This window comes from Chenopodium quinoa, unplaced genomic scaffold (genome assembly GCF_001683475.1).
Source record: "Chenopodium quinoa cultivar QQ74 unplaced genomic scaffold, ASM168347v1, whole genome shotgun sequence".
Taxonomy (NCBI): domain Eukaryota; kingdom Viridiplantae; phylum Streptophyta; class Magnoliopsida; order Caryophyllales; family Amaranthaceae; genus Chenopodium; species Chenopodium quinoa.
This window is the reverse complement of record NW_018745617.1, coordinates 3,900,668-3,924,216: the sequence shown is the minus strand read 5'-3', so window position 1 is coordinate 3,924,216 and position 23,549 is coordinate 3,900,668. Positions and strand designations below refer to the sequence as shown.

At 34.7% G+C, this 23,549-nt stretch overlaps 1 protein-coding gene across 1 annotated transcript; it reads left to right on the top strand.

Annotated features, from left to right (window-relative positions):
- The first annotated feature begins 3,716 nt into the window (after positions 1-3,716).
- Positions 3,717-6,310, top strand: LOC110716754. The gene is made up of 2 exons (XM_021895389.1): positions 3,717-4,830; positions 5,934-6,310. The coding sequence occupies exons 1-2, from the start codon at positions 4,614-4,616 to the stop codon at positions 6,308-6,310; spliced, it is 594 nt and encodes a 197-aa protein (XP_021751081.1). The 5' UTR covers positions 3,717-4,613.
- The last annotated feature ends 17,239 nt before the right edge of the window (positions 6,311-23,549 follow it).

Sequence of the window (23,549 nt, the reverse complement as noted above, 5' to 3'; positions counted from 1 at the left end):
CATGCTGCCATCTTGAGAACAACTCATATTGACAACATTTTCACCACAAGTGAGAATATTTCTTCAAAGTCAATACCTTTCATTTGACTAAACCCCTTCACAATCAGCCTTGCTTTATATCTTGGTTGTGGATTATTTTCTTCAGTCTTCAATATGAACACCCACTTATTTTTGAGTGCTCGTCGACATTTTAGTAATTGTACCAAATCAAATGTATGATTCTCATGCAAGGATCTTATTTCATCTTGCATGGCTTCAATCCACTCTTTTTGGTGAATATCTCTTAGAGCCTCATTATAATACTTTGGTTTACCACCTTCAGTGAACAACTGATAGTCACCACTTGCAAATTTTGCTGGAAGTCGTTTATCTCTATTAGACCTTCTTAACTCTAGTGGTAATGGTGGTTGATTTTCTTGTTGTGTGTTCCACATTCAATTCTCATGATTATCATCATAATCGCCTATATTGTGAGGATGATCTTCTTAGTTTACTTCTACCCCATGATCATTGATTACACCCGGGAAAGGAATTAGATTCATAATTATCGGCAATTCTTTATGGGATGTTTAGACTTTCCTAATTTTTGTATGCCTTCAATGGTTTAATCTTCAAAGAAGACGACATCTCTACTTCTGACAATTTTTCTTTCAAAAGGACTCCATAAATAATCTATAAAAAAACTCATCTTTGGGATAGCCAAGAAAAAAACATTGTTTTCTCTTGCCATGCATCAAGTTTTGATCTCTCATCCATTAGGATATGAACAAAGGCTTCACATCCGAACACCTTTAAACTTTCATAATTTACTTTTCTCCCTGACCATATCATTTGTGGAACTTCACTATCAAGTGGAACTGAAGGAGAAAGATTTGATCAAATGAACTGCATGTTTAACTCCCCCCCCCAAAAAAAATGATTTGGGTAACCTTGCATGAGATAACATTGAACGAGCTTTTTCAATGATCGTACGATTCATCCTTTCTTCAATACCATTTTGTTAACGCGTTTTTGGGATAGTTTTGGCAAGCTTTATCCCATACTTCCTGTATTATTCTTCAAATGGACCTTTATATTCACCACCATTATCAGATCGTATACCTTTTTAATTTCATGCTTATTTCTCTCTCTACTTTTGCATGAAACTCCTTGAACGCATCAAGGACTAGGTCTTTACTTTTCAAAAGATAGACCCATACTTTCCTGGAATGGTCATCAATAAATGTGACAAAATAAGATGCCCCACCAAGAGATTTTTCTATCATAGAACATACGTTCGTGTGAATCAAATCTAGAACTCGTGGTCTTTTAGATGGTGGATTTCTTTGAAATGAAACTCTATGTTGTTTTCCAGCTAAATAATCAACACAAGATTTCAAATGAACATCCTTCAACAAAAGAAGTTTCTTTCAAGTGAGGATTTGCAATCGCTTATCACTCATAAGCCCGAGCCACGTACTTATTCCATAACTTAATAGAATATGCTTCGGGTAAATTCATTTGTGTGTTGAGCTTCCCATTTGTGACATAAAGGGTTTGTTGCTTTTTTCCATGAGCAATGATTATCGAGCCTCTTAAAAACTTCCACTTTCCATTAGAAAAGTGATTTGCATACCCTTCATCGTCAAGTTTGCCAGCTGAGATCAAATTCAGCCTTATATCTGAAACATGTCTAACATCATGTAAAGTTAGCTTGCACCTTGCATTGGTTTCCAAGAAAACATCTCCATTACCAATTATTTTGGAGGATCCATTATTTCCCATCCTCACAAAGCCAAGATCGCCGCTAGTGTACGATGTGAAGTAATCTTTGTTTGCAGTTAGATGATATGAAGCATTGTACCAGTATCAATCACCCAGCTACAATCTTCATTTGTCAGGTTATAACATGAGTCATCACCTGCAAAATAAAATTCATCACCAACTGTTGTAGCCATGACATTTTTCTTGTCGGACATTATTGTCACTCTTGTCATTCTGTGATCGCATGTCCCTCTTTGTAATACTCCGTATTTTTATGTATTTTTATAAAGTATTTAAGTATTTATAAAATACATTTTAAGGGCTAAAATATTTTAATTAAATATTTTAAAGGGTTAAACTATTTTACTATAAGTTTTTATACAAGTAAAATATATTTTGGGTCAAACGTTTATTAATTATTGGGCCTTGCTTAAAATATTGTATGTAACCTAGGCCTACATACTCTTATTGGAATAACTCATTTCATTTATATAAGCTCAACCCTTTATTTGAACCCTTGTGGGTCAAATATTCCATACCTCAAGCCCATTTATTTATTGAGCCCAAACTTAAACCATATTCTCTACTCTATAAATACCTCTCAAAACCCTAAATTTTTCCCACACAAAAAGGCTCAAAAATCAAATTGGGGTAAGTATTATTTTCTTTTTCTTTTTCCTTATTTTTCTTTCTTTTTCTTTCTTTCCTTTCTTTATTTTCTTTTCTCCCTAATTCTTTTCTTTTTTCCCCTTTGTTCATACGTGGGAATGATGAGGTTGTTGCTTCCTCCACTTGCTGCCGCCCCCACGACCACCGTGTTGCCGCCACTCCGTCCACCTTCCTGCGACCCACGTCACCCAACCATCGTCTAGCCACCGACCACCACCGTGAGCCTCCCCTTCTCCCCTCCTTGTTTTAGTTATTATTCCCATAATCATATATGTTGGGTATTGATTTTAGTTGTCTAAACATGATTAGTATGTTTTATAATTATTTTTTGATGATTAAAGATTGTAAATTTAAGATTATAAAGTGTTTTATTTTCAGATTTTATAAGGTATTAAAAGTTAGGGTTTTAATTATAAAAGACTTGATTTTTAGGGTTCTAACTTGCAATTAATTTGGGGGTTTTATATACCCATTGATTGGAAGTGTTAATAAAGCTTAAAGATTGAATCTTTATGGAGTTTTGATGAGTTTTTAATTAAACTATATTGCTGGAATTTTATTTAAAGTAGTAAAATTGAGATTTTAATAAAAAGGTTTAACCACCCATTAAAGAAGAGTTTAATCAGGGGTTTAAAAATAATTTTCAGATTTATTTAATTGATCTAAATTAAATTTAAGTTGCAGGAAATTGTGTATATAAGGAGAAGTAATATCGTATTATTGTCCCTAGGGGTGTACAAAAATTGGCCCGGACCTGAAACCGGACCTGAAACGACCTGAACTGGACCGGACCTGACCCGGACCTGTTGATTCAGGTCCGGTCCCGGTTCTTAAAAATCCAGGTTCCCGGTCCGGACCCGGTCCAAACCCGGGGTTTTCAGGTCCGGACCTGAAACCCGGGAAAATCGTAATTAAAAAAAAAAAAAAAAAAAGAAAACCAAACTCTGAAAAATTGAAACTGACGTTAAAACTTCTCTTTCATATTTTTAAGTTCTAACCCTAACTCCCTAAGCCCAAACTGATTCTCTCAGCCTCCCTCAATCTCAACTTCTCAACGCGGCTGTCCCAACTCGCTCCGTCCACCGCCCACTGCCGACACCTCCCTCATTCTCTCAGGCGATGCACACCGATAATATCTGGTAAGTATTTGCTTATAATTTTGGTATTTTTAATTCGAAATAATAAATTTAAGTGTGAGAATTTATATGTTTATTCTTGTTTCAAATTTTCAATTGCTTTTAATGATTGTTTATTTGTTTGATGTTTGCATGTTGAATTTCTTATTTTTAGTTCATCTCTTTCGAATTTCTGTTTTTTTTTTGGTTTTTTTGAGTTTAGGGTTCATAAGAATTAAGAAGTTTAGGGTTTAGGGTTCAAGTGCGAAATTTAGTTCGAAATTTTGTGTTTATTATGATTATTAAGATTAATTTAGTGCGAAAATTTGTGTTTATTCCTAAAGTATAAGTTATTCAAGGTAATATATGTCTCCACTTGAATTTGTCTTGATGATGAGAAATACAAAAAAAAATCCATCATTATCTCAATCAATATTTCTGTATAATACAAAAAACTGCTAAGTATGTACTCTATTGTATATTTGTATGCATTATTAGTCTCTGTGTTTGAATGTTATATGTGGCAATTCAATTTCACATTGTATTATGAATAGTTGAATATATACCATAATACCAACCTGCAAATTGATCCAACATAATGCGGCACAACTTAGTAACTTACTACTTCGTAATAAATTTTGATCGTTGAGAAATTTTTTGGATGAGTAGTGAACTAGTGATTCATTATATTAATCATTGTTTGGTTTTCTAATGAATAATGAATGGACTTGCACTTATTAAACTAACTCATACTCCGTATCATATACGCTATTTACCTGGTATTGATATTTCTAATGTGTATATATGGACACTTTTTAAGCTAACTTATACTTTAAAATTTGTGTTTATTCCTGCTAGGCTGCTAAAAGTATGGACTCAGATTATTAAGATTAAATAAGTTGGCTAACCTGTGTGTAGTTCAGGGGTTCTTATTTTTGTTTTTATTCTTGCAGGGAGTGAAGGAAGTCAAGGAACCACGGATTCTTATTCTTGCAATGTAAGTTGCTCTTAAATTTTTTTATAAAATGGTATGTGTATATAATTGTTACTTTAAAATTACTTATATTGTATATAATTATATTGTAGATGGAGAGCTCTCAATCCAAACGGTCTGCTTCTTTTTCTGAACAAACGTCACAGCCACTTTCTGAAAAGGATATGGAAGAATTGCAATCTACTTTGCCTCCTGATAAGAAGCTAAAAGCGGGGCGGGAATATATATGGAACAGAAAAAGTAAGAGGAAAGCTGAGTATTGGAAATATTACTTAGAGTACGTCGAGAATGGAAAACTACGAGCTGAATGTAAGTTCTGTCCTAAAACTTTTGCTGCTGATGGTAATCTTAATGGTTCAAAAAATGTTAAAAACCATGCAGAATCATGTCTCGGTAATCCTATTAATTTAGAAAAAGAAAAGGGCAAAGAAAAGCAAACTAAATTGTATTTTGATCAAGAACATGAGAGTAGTGAATTAAAGTGTGGGAGTAGGATTATTAACTTGAATGATGTTAGAGAGGCATTGATTCACATGATTATTGTTGATGAGTTACCATTTAAGCATGTGGAAAAACCCGGTTTTAGGCACTTTGTGCAAGTTGCATGTCCACAATTTCACATTCCATCTCGTGTTACCATTGCTCGTGATTGTTTAAAGTTGTATTATAGTGAAAAAGAGAAATTGAGAGAAATGTTTAAGACATGTCAAAGAATTTCTGTGACCACTGATACTTGGACTTCAATACAAATAATTAATTATATGTGTCTTACAGCTCATTTCATTGATAATGACTGGAAATTGAATAAAAAGATCATAAATTTTTGTCCAATTTCTAGTCATAAAGGAGAGGCTATTGGAAAAGCATTTGAGGCATGTTTAGAGTATTGGGGTATTGATGATAAACTTTTTACTGTCACTGTTGATAATGCTTCTTCAAATGATGTTGCTTGTGCACACTTGAGTAGAATGGTTAGAAGAACAGGATGTATAAATGATGGAAAAAATCTTCATGTTAGATGCATTGCTCATATCATTAATTTAATTGTGTGGGATGGTATTAGAGAACATGGTGTGTGCATTGATAGAGTTAGAAATGCTGTAAATATGTTAAGAATTCCCCTGCAAGAATACTTAGATTCAAAGATCTTGTGCAAAAAGCAAACATAGATTCAAAATCTTCTTTATCCTTTGATGTCCCCACTCGTTGGAACTCCACATACATAATGTTGGAAACGGCTTTGAAGTTTCGACGTGTTTTTAGTGGGTTATCTCTTCCTGATGGAGAGGATTTGAATGACAATGAAAGGCCTCCCGAACCCGAAGATTGGGAAAAAATGGAGAGGTTGGTTTTGTTTCTAGAGGGGTTTTATCTGTTAACTAAACGAATTTCTTGTTCCCATTATGTGACAGCTAATAAAGGTTTAGGAGAAATTGCTTCTATGTATGATATGTTGAATAATTGGGAACAAAGTGAGGACTTGAATTTTCAAGCTATGGCCATTGCAATGAAAAAAAAGTTTGATAAGTATTGGGGGGATGTGGATAAGATGAATAAGTTCATTTATGTTGCTCTTCTTCTCGACCCTCACTCTAAGATGGTCATTGTTGAATTGACACTAACGGATATGCATGGACCGGAAAAGGGTACAAAACTTGCTAATGATGTGAAGGAGTTCGCTTACTCTTTATTTGAGGAATATAGAAAAATGTATGCTACTTCTAATATTCCAGATTGTGGAGATAATATGTCAATGGATATTGATAATCGTTATCTTTTTATTTTATAAAATCAAGTTTGTTTATATCTTAATATGACTTTGTTTATACATATTTGTGTAATATTTTTGTATTGAAGATGGTTCAAGCGTTACTTTGCACACAAGATTGGCTTAGAGCTAAGGAAGTGCCAATTGTTGATGTGGAAGAAAATTTGAAAGAGTTAGAGGAAATAGAGAAAGGTAGTAATAATTTTATGTATTTGAAATTTTGTTACACCAAATTTATTATCTCAATGTTATCAATCATTAATATATTCTATATTGTATTTTATTTAGAGGTGCAACGTGGTGAATCTAACGATGTAGACGATGAAGTTGTTTTCGTGGAATCATTAGTGTGAATCACGCGATCAAAGGGAAAACAACTCGTTGGAGAATTTATGTATTTCTAGTACTTGAGAGTTGAGACTTAAGAGAATTTACGTAATTTTATGAGTTTTCGTGGACTTATTTGTATTTTCGGTGGACTCATTTGTATTTTTGGTGTTTGAGAATCGGGACTTTATAGACTTTATGTAGTTTTGTAATTGATAATTTTGGTTTGTATGTAATTATTAAATTATGCAACAGGTCTAAAAATCACAAAACAGGTCCATATGCAGGTCCATATGCAGGTCCAACAGGTTTTGTATTAAAAAAAAAAACGAAAAAGACACAAAACAGGTCCATTCAGGTCCAAACCCGGACCGGACCTGATTTTTGTATTAATTCAGGTCCGGTCCCCGGTCCTCATAATTACCCAATTCAGGTCCCCGGTCCAAACAGGTCCAGTCCAGGTCCGGTCCGGTTTTGGACTGGTGTACACCCCTAATTGTCCCTTTGTGTAGGAGACTTGGTTCGGGAATTGTTGTAGTATACTCAGCTATTTTAATAGCTTATTTGAGGTACGTTCGCGTACTTAGCATAATTTTATTGATGTTGTAGCATGCTAAATGTGTTTAATTGATTACAAGTAGTATCATGCTAGATTTGGAATGGAAATTATGATTTGGATGTTATTGGTGATTGGATTATGAAGCATGATTTATTTGTAATGGATTATTGGATTGAAAATAATAGTTTGGAATATGAACCACATATTTATTTGTGGCATGTTAGAGATCATGTTTAATTAAACTAAATGTTTAATTTGGTTTGAAATATTGAAAAGGAATTTTATTATGGTTCATATAATTTTTATTGATGTTATAAGCATGAGGAAGGAGCTAAATAAATGTCTATGTGCACGAGGAATAAATTGTATGTTGGTGCCTTAGTGCACTTAAGGTGTTTTTAATACCGAGGGATAGGTTTTGTGGCGCTTTATGCGTTTAAGGTGTCATTGGCACCGAGGTAGAATTAAAAAGGATTCAATATTAAATATTATGTGGTAATTAATTATTCAAGAATTGAATTGGTATATTTGATTGATTGAATAATTATTGTTAATTGAATGATTATGGTTTGAGAGTCATCACCTATTCTAATAATCTGTAAATAACGTAAAGTGAAGTGAAACGCTAAACATCGCCCGCAATTTACCATATAAAGCCCACAAATATGATATGGTTTGACCATTATGCCCATTTTCTAAAATTGAAATAATCTCGGTGTAAAAAATGTGGAGCCGTACTGGCTCGCCGGGGAGACCGGAGGGCAGGCCGGAGATGCGGGGGACGCCGGAGGTACGTCGTCGTCGACGGAAAACGAGGTAAGTCACCGTTAAAATTCACGGTTTATCGTCAGAGTGGCTCCGGCGCCTAGGATGGACGCCCAAACCGTAGCCTGGACGTCCAAGCCAGACGCCAGAACCACCAGAGTGGCGTCCAGCCCAGACCACCAGACTGGCGTCCTGGCCAGGCGCCACTCCACTGGGTGAGGCGGCCCTGCCAGGCGCCAGTCCAGTGGCTGTGGCAGCCCTGGCAGACGCCACCCTTATAAATTAAATTTTTTTTTTCTTTTTTGATTTTGTTGTTGTTTTTTATTTAATTTTTTTAAAAAAAAAATCGAAAATGATTTTTTAAAAAAATTCGAAATGGGTTTTTTTTAAATTATATTTGAAAATTCGAAATAGGTTTTTTTTAAATTAAATTTGAAAATTCGAAATGGTATATTTTTAAATTTAGTTTGAAAATTCGAATTGGGTTTTTATAAAAATTAAGTTTGATTATATATAATTATGCTTTTTTTTATGTTAATTCTGTGTAAATATAGAAATTAAATGTATTATCCGTTAAATATATTTATTGTAATATATAATTGATGCAGGAATATGGTGGAGACGGAAATGATTACAGTGGGATATTTGGACATGATGGTCCATTCGAAGAAGCTCAACAGGCGATTGATTGGGCAAAACAGGTTGCAATTGCAGCTGGATTTTGCTTGGTAGTAGTAACTCATAAATCTCAACGGGATGGTAGAATGAATCGCATTTTGAGATGTGACCGTTATCGCAAAAGAGAAGAAAGAGATTTTCGTACAGCCACTCGGTTTGATACAAAGCGGAAAGGTTGTGGGTGTGAGTTCAGAGTAAAGGTTCGACAACTACGGAGTCGTGACGGTTGGGAAGTGATTGGTTACTCTAAATGGGGGTATCACAACCATGAGATGATAGTATATGAAGAGGGTAGAGGGTTCGGGCCGAAAGGCATCCAGTTCACCTGTACAATAACAAAATATAAAATTTAGTAACATGAATATAAAATGTGCAAATAATAAAATGTAGAAACAATTTATAAACGTTACCTCTAAGGGGGACAACCTGTCCAGCAATAACCGTATCGATCGGAGGCGGTCAACGAACTTCTTCTCCGAGCGCGGACTCCACGCACAAGCACGCGGCATCCCCTCATCAATAGGAACTGGGTCACGATGTGGTCGCAATGCAAGAAAGTACTCGTATATCCAGGTCTGCAATAGAGACAGACACCCAGTGATACCTGTCGCGTCAGCCCGACTCGCAAATCCTAGTTGGCGATACAAATACGCCAACGTAGCCGATCCCCAGGAAAACTGGCCTACACTGTCGGGGTCACACGCCTCTACGATGTCGCGTGGCCTGAGATTGTTTCCGCCGCTCTTATCCGGAAACAAGGTACATCCGAGGAGTAGAAAAACATAAGCACTCAGCTGTGCGTCGGGCGTCCTACGTGCACTCGGGTACAAACACCGCTGCAACACGGATGCGATCTTCACACCTCCGTGTTCCCAAACACCTAGCGCCTTGGTGTACAGTGCAGCCCTGTCCACCGCCAACAACTCCGCCAGCGAATCTGCCTGATCCGCATCAACCACAGTACAAAGTCGTTTACCCTCAACACGAATCCCCAGAATGGCCTCGACGTCATGTAACATGATCGTCATCTCACCGAACGGAAGGTGGAAAGAGTTTGTATCCGGCTGCCATCGCTCAATGAAAGCCGTGATCAGCGTACTGTCAATCTTATCGTGCATGGTGGCAGGAACGTGATTCACCCCAGTGCCCTCCAGTTGCTCGAACATCTCGCTCTCCGCCGGCCAGGCCTCAGCCCATGTACGCAAAAAGCTACAAGTCTTTTCCCGGGTATGACATTTCAACAACCCCGTAACTGAAGGCCTCTCCTGGTCCTCCCAAATACGGGCAGCTATGTGTCCTAGAAAGCTAGGAATCACACTCCCGTCAACAGGCCCACCGGGCACCTCACTCCTAACAACCCAAGAATCATTACCGGCCCTCGACCGTTTCCTGCTTGCCCCAGATACAGTGGACGCAGATGATGTGCCAGATCTACTAACAAACTTACCACCCCTACCCTTACGCACCTCCACCATATGTGTCTCGTACATGTCATCAACCCTCTGACTGAATGGACCGTAATCATCATACGGTCCACTGCCATCGTCCACATCCTCATCCTCATCTGCGCCCTCCTCCTGCTCCTCCTCCTGGTCACCCTCCTCAGCATCATCATCGTCATCGTCATCCTCATCCCGACGGTGGATCCGTTCTCTACGAGCTGAGGCCGAAATACCACGGGATCTGACATGTCTATGCCCCGACCTCTCCACTGAATAGCTTCTACTAAGAAGCTCTATATTCTTCCCCGCACCATGACGACCCAGTGAATTCTACACAAAATTTTAAAATATATAAACATACAAAAATTTATACGAAAAATAGCTACCACTCCCAAATCAAATAAACTAAAAACATACAAATAATTGTAAACAAAATATAAACATAGAAAAAATACAACGAAATTGAAAAAATTTATAAAAATAAACAACAAAATATAAAAACAATTCAAAAATATATTACACAAAAAAAAAAAAATTAAAAACAATATTTTAAAACAAATATAAAAAAAAGGGGGGGCGCCCTGGCTGGACGCCCAACCAGCGGTGGTGGCGCCAGCTGCAGACGCCGCCACCAGTGGGCTGGCGCCTGGGCTGGACGCCACAGCCACGGCTGCGGCGCCTTGAATAAACGCCACAACCGTGGCTATGGCGTCCAGCCCAGGCGCCAGCCAATTGGTGGCGGCGTCTGCAGCTGGCGCCACCACCGCTGGCTGGGCGTCCAGCCAGGGCGCCCCACCGCCGTCACGGCGGTTTTTCCCTTTTTTTTTTTTTTTTAACAAAATGTACCTTTCCTCCGCGGGACATCCTTCCCCCTGCTGCCGCCGCCAATTCCTTGCCTTGCCGCCTCGACATTGCCGTTGTTTGAAATTTTTTTTTTTAGAGAGGTTGAAAGAAGATGAGCAATGAGAGTGTGAGTGTTTTTTTTTTAAGGTCAAGGGCAATTTTGTCAAACCAAGTGAATTTTGTGGGCTTTATGTAGTAATTTGTGGGCGATGTTTAACAAATCCCAAAGTGAAAGAGTATAAGCATCAAAACTCTTGGAACGTATATACCTTGAGTATGAACATATGGGGGGAGTTATGTGACTTTATATTTGATCATAACTTCTACTGGAGTACGGAGCGCTGTATATTCCTTTTATTATTATTATTATTATTATTATTATTATTATTATTATTATTATTATTATTATTATTATTATTATTATTATTATTATTATTATTATTATTATTATTATTATTATTATTATTATTATTATTATTATTATTTATTATTATTATTATTATTATTATTATTATTATTATTATTATTATTATTATGTGCAGGATTTCCGCCACCTATGAGTGGTTATTGATGCTGGCACGGTTAGCTCCCGTGTTAGTAACCTCAATTTATTTGGGGGAGGTTAGTGGGGAAACCCATTCGATGCGTAGTCAACGCTAAATAAATTATGTAGTAGTCTAGTTGAGAAGTTTTGTTGAGTGTTGTATGCTTGAAGAACAGGTGCAACAAGGTAAGTTGTGTGTTGATATGTAAATGCATGTTAGTGTGTTAATTACGCTTATGTACTCAGATTTGCTGATTGTGTGTTTTGTGTGTTTGTTGGCCTTGTCTTTATCTTGGCCCTATGATGACCCATATTTGATGGAGAGTAGTGGAAACAAGTAGAGATTAGCTTTTCAGGTGATGAAGCATATTCATGAATGGGCATGAGTAAAGAGCGAATCATGCTAGTTTCCATAAGTATATGATGTGTTTGATGCTTTAATTATTTATGATATTATTATGCATGACTAACGCAAAAGTTTAAAAGTTGGTTTGGTTTTAGTAAGGGCCTATAATGGTTCCAAGTTGTAGGTTGATTTTATTTTACTTTGTTTGACTTGGGTTTGAGTTTACTTTCATTTTGGTTGACTTTATAGTTGACTTGTTTTGAATGTTTTTAAAGATATTCTTCCGTTGTGGGTCTTTGATAATTTCCTTAGCCGTTTTCACGGTGGCGGTAATATCTTAGATATTCCTATTTAAAGTTTTAAACAGGGAAAAAAAGGTATTTAATAAAAAAAGGAATTTCTAGGGTATTACACTCTTCCATATCAGACATTCACTTTTCTTATGCCCTGCCTTGTGACAATAAAAGCAAGTGAACCTCTTCTTAGATTTCGATCTGTCTCTCGATTTATCTTGACTGTGAAAGCCTCTAAACATCGATCTCCCTCGAATTTCAACAATGTGTGCTTCAGTTTGATTATTTGTGGAGGCAAATTCTTTCCTTATAGATTCTTAATTGAACCAGCTATCTTTCACCATGTCAAGGGCGAGTTTACCGTTCGAAGCCGAATTGCTTAACGAGATAACAACTTAACAACAGTTTCCCAGCTCATCGGGTAATGAGCTAAGGAGTAATAAAACTTGGAATTCATCTTTAATTGACATTCTAACATTTGTTAGCTGATTAACAATGCCTTGAAATTCATTCAAGTGTTCTGCCATATTTTTACCTTCTTTGTATAGAAGACAAAACAACCTTCTTACCAATGTAGCTTTATTTAAAGTTGTTTTCCTCTCATACATTGACTCAAGCTTTTTCCAAAGCGTGTAGGCATTGGTATCATTAGCAATATGTTGAAAAATACTTTGATGAATATGTTGTCATATTAGCTCGTCTGCTTTCGATTCTCCAATTTCCATACATCTTCGATTTTACTTTCCGGTTTATTCTCCTTCTCGATGGGTTTATACAAATCCTTACAATAAAGGATATCCTCCATTTGAGACTTCCACATGGAATTGTTGGACGACATTAATTTAATCATACCCGATAAGTAGTGGTGAGCAAGACCGTGTACCCGATCAAATATCTCGGACCTTGAACTGGATCCAGTCACAACCGGGTCCTAAAATTTAGAATTGGTCCCAGTTTTGATCATACCGGATCCTAGTTTTTTTAGCACTGGTCTCGGAATTTCTAGGTACCGGTTCCTAAATCGAGTACCCGGTTTCAGCGAAAATAAATTAGAAAAAAAATACTAAACACTTGTCTCATCGCAGTATCGCATCACCACTTCTTCCCTCCAATTCAACTTCATCTGTTCACCACGCTAGACTACATCATAATGAATCCTTACCAAATGAAAAAATACCTCCAAATCTTAAAATTTTAAATCAACTCAAGATTATCGCTTCAAAAGCATAGTAGATTTACAAAAAAACAAAATTAACTAATTTCAATAAGAAATGAAAACTAAACACAACATTGTTAGTTGATTCAGAAAAAAAAAAAGGCAAAAAAGAAGAGATAACTTTATAAAAAGTTCTACGAATAAAGATGAAAATGAAAAGAAAAAAAAAATTAAAAAAAAATAAAGCAATAAAAGGAGAGCTTAAGTCTGACTTGTAGTTTGTATCTAGAAAATGAATGAAGGTTAGATGTGAAACGGCGGATGACAGTTTAGGTTTAGCAATATTTTGGACCTTTTGATTAATGGGTTGGGCTTACATGCAAATTTGGCATACTTAATTTTAAGGATTTTTATCGTTACCGGGTACCCACTAGGTACCCGGTTCAAATTATGAGGAATTAAATTAGCCCCAGTTAAAATCGGGTCCTAATTTGCGGAATTGGAACTGGTCTCGCCGAGTCCAATTCCAGGTTCGAATCCGCCGGTTCCCAACCAATTTTTGGATCCAATAATGGGTACCTAGTTCTTTTGCTCACCCCTACCGATAAGCTTACTATCAAATCTTCCATTTTGTGTTATACAACTTGTATATATGTAACCGGCTCTGATACCAAATTGTTGGGAAAGATCACAAATAATCTTGTAGTGGAAATAATGTTTACTTTCCCTTTGTATAAATAAAATAGGTAGCAATTATATCTTTATAATATAATATATTAACACACAAATTGTTTATAAACTATAAACTAATATTCAATGGTATACTCTCAAATTTAAATTGTGTTTCTGTTTATCAAAAATAATGATACAAATTCTATCTCAATTACTAAAATTAACAATTAATCTGATTGCAATTTATAATCAACTTAGAACTAAATAACTATTGATGTAAATTATCGTTAATTAATTTTCCATTAATTATTTATTATTTTCATACTACTCTCCTTCTTTTTCTGCCCTTCTATTCCTCTCATTCTTTTTCTCTTCTTTCTTGTAAATTCTCATATATTTGTTTTTAGAAAATTCAAATAATAAGGAGAAATATTTCCAACATTTAACTATAAGAGACTTTGATGCTTGTAGGGAATATTTCAACCATCTCACACTTGAGCCCCACTGTGATCATTCACTTAAGCATGGTGGTGTCCAAAGGGAAGGAAGCTGGAGCAAAAGAGTCGCCAACAAGTTTTAGGAACTTGTAAACCGTTCACAGGGTGAAGGTTACACCCCTTCACGATCCATGAGATCGCTAACTCCATAGTGGTACTAAACCATGACTGTATATTTGAGGATGAAGGTACAAATCCAACCTAAAAGGGGTTGAACCTGCCCTAAAATAGGCCACTACTTTATTCTTCTCATATTCATGTGTGCTATCAAACTAACTTACAATCAATATATTAATTCTAAACTTGTTTAATCTATGTTGGTTGAATATCAATGCACAAATAAATATATTATTGGCGATCACTTGAATTAAAATCATATTAGCCTAAATAAAATTATTAATTATCTTATTAAGCGTGATTTAGTACAAATTCTCTTTAACATGGAAGAGAGGGCGTGATCAAGCAATAACAATGATATACTTCCTTCATTTTTATTTTATTACACCATTAGGACTTTTACACTATTCACTTAATCTTCCTTGACCATCATTTGTGATTTATCCATTCGGAAAAATATAGTCATGTGGGATCTAGTTAGATTCGTCTCGAAATCTTTTTTTCAAATATCAATTTTGTATAATTTTTACAAAATTATAATTGGCAAGCGTGAAATCCCTCATGGTGCAATAAAAAAAAGAATGGAGGAAGTATTAAGCAACATAAAAATATTAACAACAAATCATCATAATATTCCCAAAGCATAATAATATTAGCAAGATCCTAGGCATGATACTAACATGATTAATAACAAATCCTAGCATGTTGCTAAACAATAAAGATAAAAGCTTTAGCCCTAACATGATACTAACATGATATAAGAAAATAGGAAGCAACCTAAGTATGATACTAGAAGGCAATAAAAATATCCTAGCATGATAATGGGAATCAAAATAATCTAAGCATGCTTTCAATATTCAAAGAGTAATTAAATTACTTACTTTGTTATCTCGTATCTCTTTCTATCAAAACAATACACACGTTAGTAACTTTAAGGAAAATATTAAACAGTAAATCTAATTAAAGAATTGAAGTAAGATTTGGGACCAAACCCTCAAAATTATCAACCTTTCATGTCGAGGTCTAAGGCAACTTCGAGCTTGGCTATGTGTTTCTAAGTCTTGTGATGGAAGAATGTTGTATTTTGAAAAGGGAAGGCTTAGAAAGAGGGAGGAAGAATAAGCGTCTAGCTTTGAGAGAGAAGAGAATAGAATTGATGATTGAAAATGGGGAAATACGACCCTGTTTATAGAGAAAAATGACCGAAAACGATTAGAAAAGAGTTAGAATTTGAATCAAAATAAAATTTCTTTTGGCGCGACAAGATAAAAAGTGTCGCGGCACGATAGGACCATTGCGGCGCGATAAAAACAGTTTTTGCGGATTTTGGTTTTATCATATCTTTTGATCTAGAAGTCGAAATAAGTCATATAATATGTCGTTGAAAAGCTCTTGAAGTCTACTTTCCAACACAATTGGAAAAAAAAATAAGGCCGAAATAGTGGAAGGGTGTCAGCTTTGGATAGAGTTTTGTATCTCTTTCATATCTTTTCCGTTATAGCTCGGAATTAATATTATAATATATCATTGGAAAGATAGTTTCAAGGGCTATCCAACCATTTAAGATTTGGATAAAAATTTTGAGGCAAAAAAATAATATCTGATCATCTTTGTACGTCTTTCATTTCAAATAGAATTAGGAATTTCAAAGAGGGGAGTTATTCAATTTCAAACTCTTTAATCTTATCTTTTGAAAAAGGATAATTAAGACCTTTTAGAAACTTATAGAAAATTATAATTAATCCTAATTGGTTTAGGAATATAATTAAGATTAATGGACCCTCCAAATGATTATTGGGTCGCACATAAAACTCGTTTTAGGCCCAGTTTAGTATTTTGATCATAACTTCCTCGTTATAACTCAGAATTGAGCTTATAATATATCGTTGGAAAGATCTTTTCAAGCCCTATCCAACTACTCAATTATTAGACCCTTATTATGGAACAAAATAAACTAGAATGTATGTTTTTCATAAATAGGGTGTGAAATGAATGATTTTTGAAAACAAAAGGAATTAATATATTAAAAACAGAGAGATTCACGAGACTCTTTCAAATTTCACCTTGTTTGATAAATAAAGACGTGAAAGGTACTCATCACTGGGCTTGGTTTTTGGAGAGACACGATCAGGTGTCTACAATGTCCAAAACAAAATTCATAAAGCCAAGATCCTTCATATGAAAGTAGACAGTGAGATACTGTTTGAATTCCCTTAAAGCAGTGGAATCATTCTCATAAATAAAGAGATCACTAACATAAACAAAGAAATTTAACTTGACCACTAAAAGTTCTCACATTAAAAATATGTTTTTGTTTTCTCTCAACTAGCCAATTTTGTTGTGGAGTACCCATAGATGAGGTTTGAAATTAAACAATATACTAGTGGTAGGAAAAAAAAACCATTAAAACAATTAAATTCAATTTCATTATTGCTTTGAACCACCTTAATTATTATTCCTTGTTATTAATTGTTTGTGAAGTTCTCTCTAAACCATTGTAACAAAATACATAAACATAAGAAACACCGTAGCTTTATCAACAATTAAAACAATTAAATTCAATTTCATTATCGCTTTGAACCACCTTAATTATTATTCCTTGTTATTAATTGTTTGTGAAGTTCTCTCTAAACCATTGTAACAAAATACATAAACATAAGAAACACCGTAGCTTAATCAACAATCAAATAAACCCAAGCTGCATAAGAAAACTATCCACAATAGTAAAAAAAAAATATCGAGCACCATAAGATGAAGGATGTTTATAAGGTCCGAACAAATCACAATGTATTTTTTCAAAAATTATAGTTGCATCGCACTTACTAAAATTGGTCTCTAGGGTGTTTAGCAAAATTAAGAAAACAAATTCCGCATGCTAAGTTTCCGACAAATAACTCGTTCTCTTGTGCTACAACTCCAACTAACATAGAAGAAGCTTTACTCATGGACACATACTGCACCGTGCTACTCCTTCAAAGTAGAAAAGTCCAGCTCACTTAACACACATTCTAGTAATAAGCTCCTCGACAGAGCACACATAGAAGAGTAAAATTGGACAATAAAATGCATATCATCAATCAATTGTGCTACTGAAGCTAAATTACAACTCAACTATGGGACAAAAAGAACAAGTTTAAGAATTATTTTCATATGAGCCTTCGATTTTTCCTCTTTTCGTAATTGTTCGAAGAGCAAAACCCATCGCATCTAGCCTGATGGCTTCTCACTGGGATAGATTTAGTGAGTTAGACACGTCCATCCTAAACAACCAATTGATAGGCTTTCTCAATAGTGGGTGTAGGCGTCAATTATTATTGAAGCGCGCCTACTTAAGCATGTGGCCTAGTGAATATACTTGACAATCATAGGAAGTGAGATTTGACATTATACGATTAGGGACATAAAGTAGGTGTAGACACCCAAATGTGTCTCCCCAAAACCAAACCCAATGATGAATACTTTTCACATCATTTGATTATTGAACGAGGTGAAAGTGTGGAAAGTCTAATGATGAGGATGTTTTTATTAAAATATTTCTCTTTCTGTTTTCTAAAAATATTTTCTTACTCTTGTTTATGAAAAATAGCCAGTCCAATTTGGTTTAGTCCATAATAAAGGTCCAATAATAGTGTAGTTGGATTGGGCTCGAAAAGAGTTTTCCAATGATATATTATAGGCCCAATTCCGATGACTTATGAGGAAGTTATGGATTAAATTAGATTAGGCCCAATGATTTTTAAAGGTGGCCCAATGATCTAGAGGAGGGCCTATTAATTATATTTTTTAAAAAATATTTTATTTAGAATAAAATATATTTAATCAGATTTTGAAAATTGCTCGGACGCTTAATTACCTGCAACCGATGTTAAAGGTATTTACTCGTGGGAAATTGCGTTGATTTTTAGACCAGCGCGAGATGACAGAGTTGTCGCCAGGCGCTGACCTTCATCGCCTGGCGTTGGCCTTCGTCACCTGGCAATGAGCTCGTCGTTTGGCGTTAGCTCCTGTCGTTTGCGACAGGAGGAGTTTTATTCAGAATATGATTTTCGTCAATCCCATGCTATTTTTCTTATAAATAGGGGTCGTATCACCCTGTTTTCAAATCATCTACATTCACAATCTACATCTACAATTCTCTCTTTTCTCTCTCTAAAATCTAGAAGCTTTCTCCTTCTCTCTTTATTCTTTTTCTAAAACTTCCCTCTCACAAAATTCCTCATACATTAGTTCTAGACACACCTAGCCAAGCTCAAAGTTGTCTTCGCCCTAGACGTGAAAGGTTTGATATTTCTGAGGGTTTGGTCCCAAATCCCTATTTTAGTTATTTAATTTAATTATTTGATTTATTCTTTTCCTTGAAGTTACTAACGTGTGTGTTTTGTTATTAGAAAGAGATACAAGGCATCGAAGTAAGTAATTTAATTGCTTTATAATTATAGAAATCATGCTTAGATTGTTTTATTGATTCCTAGTATCATGTTAGGATTGTTTTATTGCTTCCTAGTATCATGTTTAAGGTTAATTAAGTTTCTAATATCATATATGTTTCTATGATGCTTCATATTCCATCCTAGTATCATGTTAGGGCTAAAGCTTTGATCTTTAATGTTTAGTGACATGCTAGGGTTTGTTATTAATCTTGTTAGTATCATGCCTAGGGTTTTGCGATTAATATTACGCTTTAACATGATTATTTTGATTATGATAATTATTATTGTCATGATTTATGAGTGTTATTATGATGATTATTATGTTGCTTGATATTTATTATTGTTATTGCTTGATCATGCCTTTTATTCATGTTTAAAGGGAATTTGTACTTGTAATCACGCTTAATAAGATAATTAATGATCTTGTTTAGGGTTAATATGATTATAATTTAAATGATCGCCAATAATAGATTTGTTAGTGCATTAATATTCAACAAACATAGATTAAACAGGTTTAGGGTAAACCTATTGATTGTATATTAGTCCGAAAGCGCACATGAATAAGAGAAGAATGAAGTAGAGGCCTATTTTTAGGGTAGATTTAATCTCTTTTAGGTTGGATTTGTACCTTCATCCCCGAACTTCCAGTCATGGTTCCAGACCTATTGGAGTTAACGATCTCATGGATCGTTAAGGGGTGTAACCTTCATCCTGTGAACGGTTTACAAGTTCCTAAAACTTGTTGGCGACTCTTTTACTCTAGCTTCCTTCCCTTTGGACGCCACCATGCTTAAGTGTATGATCACAGTGGGGATCAAGTGTGGGATGGCTTGAAATATTCCCTACATTAGGGAACCGCCAATAAGTTTTTAAGAAACTTGTAAACCGTTCATGGATCATTAAAGGGAACCACGATAAGGGACAAACACTAGTATTAAACCGAAAGGCAACAACAATTTGATCCATGAAGGTTACAGTTCATTCATAATCCATGAGATGACTAACTTTATATGGATTACAAACCACGAATGAAGGATCAAGGATGATGGTATGAAGTTGAGTCATGGAAGTCAACTTCGTTCGTATTGGACTCTACTCGATTCTTATGGTGAAAATTACTCTACACACGTTTCAATTGACATATATATAATCAATATTCAATTTGCTACAAACTAATATTACTAAGTTGGTTGAGTGTTAATGCACATAAAAAGCTAAGTATCGCAATCACTTATTTAAATTAAGTCGTCAAGCTCAATAGGGAACCTAATCCCGTGGTCTAATCATCTTATAGGCGTGATTTTTATTACACATTCACTAGTACAAAACTATTCTTAAGTAACACCCAAAATGTGTTACATAAAGTAGTAAAAGTGCTATTATAGACAATAGATAACACTTTATTAGGTGATACTTTCGCCCATGTTACCTTAGGTCTTATGTAACACTTTAGGTGTTGCATGGTAACACTTTCAAAAGTGATACTATAAACCCTCTTATGTAACACTTTTTATATTATTAGTATCATTTTTAAAGTGTTACTTTTTATTTCTTTAGTAACACTTATTTGCCTTTGGTAACTGTAGACACCCAAATGTGTCTCCCCAAAACCAAACCCGGTGATGAGTATCTTTCATGTCGAATCATAATCGAACAAAGTGAAAGTGTAGAAAATCTAGTGTTGCGGATAGTTTTAATTTATTTTCTTCTCTCTCTGTTTTTAAAAACCTATTTTAAGAAAACAGCCAGCCCAATTTGGTTGGTCCATAGTATGGGTCCAATAATGGTGTAGTTGGATGGGGATTGAAAAGAGCTTTCCAACGATATATTATAGGCCCAATTTCGATGAATAATGTGGAAGTTATGGCAAAATTACTAAACTGGGCCCAGTTTGAGCCCTATATACGACCCAATGATCTAGAGGAGGCCCTAATATGGATTTGTCATTCCTAATGCAATTGGGATTGGTTTTAGACTTCTAGATTCTTCTAGAAGGTTCTTTTCATTCCTAATTCAATTAGCATTGATAGATTGACTTTTGTTGACTTTTTGGAGTTTTACTTAGAATAAAAGAGTGTTTTTAAGGAAAATACAATTTTTCCCTTCTGTACGGCTAAATTTTATCTGAATTTAGAAAACGCGTGAAAAAATTAATTAGCGCCTGACGACAGACATTAGCGCCTAGCGCTAATGCCTGGCGTCTGGCGCTAGCGTTAGCGCCTGACGCTAATGATCAGCGTCTGGCGCTAACTTCTTTTTTCCTCGTCGAAACTCTGATTTGTTTTTCTATCCGTTTGGCTGATTTTCTCTATAAATAACCTCCTAAAACCTCCGTTTTTCATCATCAAATATTCTCAGCTATCAACAACTCTCTAATTCTCTTCTCTCTCTAAGCTAAAGCATATTCTCACACACTCTCTCTCTTTTCTAAACCAACCTTTTTACAAACAAAATTCCCCATTCACAAGACCAAGAAACACCTAGCATTGTTCGAAGTTGCCTTTTCCATAGACGTGAAAGGTTTTAATTTCTGAGGATTTGGTCCCAAATCTCTATTTCAATTATTTAATTTAATTGTTTTGTTTATTATTTTCCTTGAAGTTACTAACGCGTGTATTTTGTTATTAGAAAGAGGTACGAGGCATCCAAGTAAGTGCTTTATTTGTTTTCATTGATATTATGATATATAAATCATTTTTAGGTTGTTATTTTGATTCCTAGTATCATGTTAGGATGCTTTCCTTAATTTGATGTTTTGAATGACAACAATGATTCCTAGTATCATGTTTAGGGTAAAGGTTATAATATCAAATATGCTTATTATGATTTCTATGATGCCTTTTATTGTCTTTCCTAATAATCATGTCAGTATCATGTTAGGGTTAAAGCTTTGATTTTTATTGCTTAATGACATGATAGGGTTTGTTATTAATCTTGTTAGTATCATGCCTAGGATCTTGCTATTATTGTGCTTTATTTTTAACATGATTATGATTATTTTTATTATTTATGATTATTATGTTACTTGATATTTATTGCTTGATCACACCTTTTATGCATGTTTAAAGGGAATTTGTACTTGTAATCACGCTTAATAAGATAATTAATAATCTTGTTAGGGTTAATTTGATTATAATCCAAGTGATCGCCAATAATAGTTTGTTTGTGCATTAATATTCAACCAACATAGATTAAACAGGTTTAGGGTAATCCTATTGATTGTATGTTAGTCAGAAAGCGCACATGAATACGATCAGAATAAAGTAGAGGCCTATTATTAGGGCAGGTTCAATCTCTTTTAGGTTGGATTTGTACCTTCATCCCCGAACTACCATTCATGGTTCCAGACCTATTGGAGTTGACGATCTCTTGGATCGTTAAGGGGTGTATTTTGTAATTAGAAAGAGGTACGAGGCATCCAAGTAAGTACTTTAATTGATTAATTGATTTATGATGTAGAAATCATGTTTGTATTGTTATTATGATATTCCTAGTATCATGTCTAGGGCAATTTTAATATTAAATATGATTGCTATGATGTCTTTTATTCTCTTCCTAATATTAATTCATGTTAGTATCATGTTAGGGTTAAAGATTTTATTTTTATTGCTTAGTGACATGCTAGGGTTTGTTATTAATCTTGTTAGTATCATGCCTAGGATCTTGCTATGCTTTAACATGATTATGATTATTTTTTATTATGATTGATATTATTCTTATTAATGATGTTGATTATTGATTATGTTGCTTGATACACATATTTTTTTATTCTTTTATTGCTTGATCACCTTTATTGCATGTTTAAAGGGAATTGGTACTTGTAACCACGCTTGATAAGATAATTAATAATCTTGTTAGGTTGATTGTGGTTATAACTCAAGTGATCGCCAATAATAGTTTATTTGTGCATTAAATTCAACCAACATAGATTAAACAGGTTTAGGGTTAATCTATTGATTGTATGTTAGTCAGAAAGCGCACATGAATACGAGCAGAATAAAGTAGAGGCCTATTATTAGGGCAGGTTCAATCTCTTTTAGGTTGGATTTGTACCTTCATCCCCGAACTACTAGTCATGGTTCCAGACCTATTGGAGTTAACGATCTCCTGGATAGTTAAGGGGTGTAATCTTCACCTCGTGAACGGTTTACAAGTTCCTAAAACTTGTTGGCGACTCTTTTGCTCTATCTTCTTTCCGTTTGGACGCCACCATACTTTAGTGTATGATCACAATGGGGTTCAAGCTAGGGGTAATGCTTGAAATATTCCCTACAGTAACATTTTTCAATCATATAGTAACACTTTATCTGACATTATGTATCATTTTTCGAACAAATGTAACGGCTTATTGATTATTAGGTAACATTTTTCACTCATTTTTTTATATATTGTAGCACTTTATTTGATATTATGTATCACTTTTTACAAAACAATGTTACACCTTATTAATTAATAGGTAACATTTATTATTAATATGCATCTTTTTTCTTTTTCTTAAATATAAAAATAATATTAACATGTACAACAAATATGAATGTGAAATTAACACATACAGTAGACAATAATTTGAATTGATAAAATTTCATAATTT

Bases quoted from the DNA above. Each gene is read 5' to 3' on its own strand.
- LOC110716754 (XM_021895389.1), top strand. From the start codon at position 4,614: ATGGAGAGCTCTCAATCCAAACGGTCTGCTTCTTTTTCTGAACAAACG. The intron at 4,831-5,933 runs GTAAGTTCTGTC...ATTATGTGACAG, and splicing joins TGGAAAACTACGAGCTGAAT to CTAATAAAGGTTTAGGAGAA.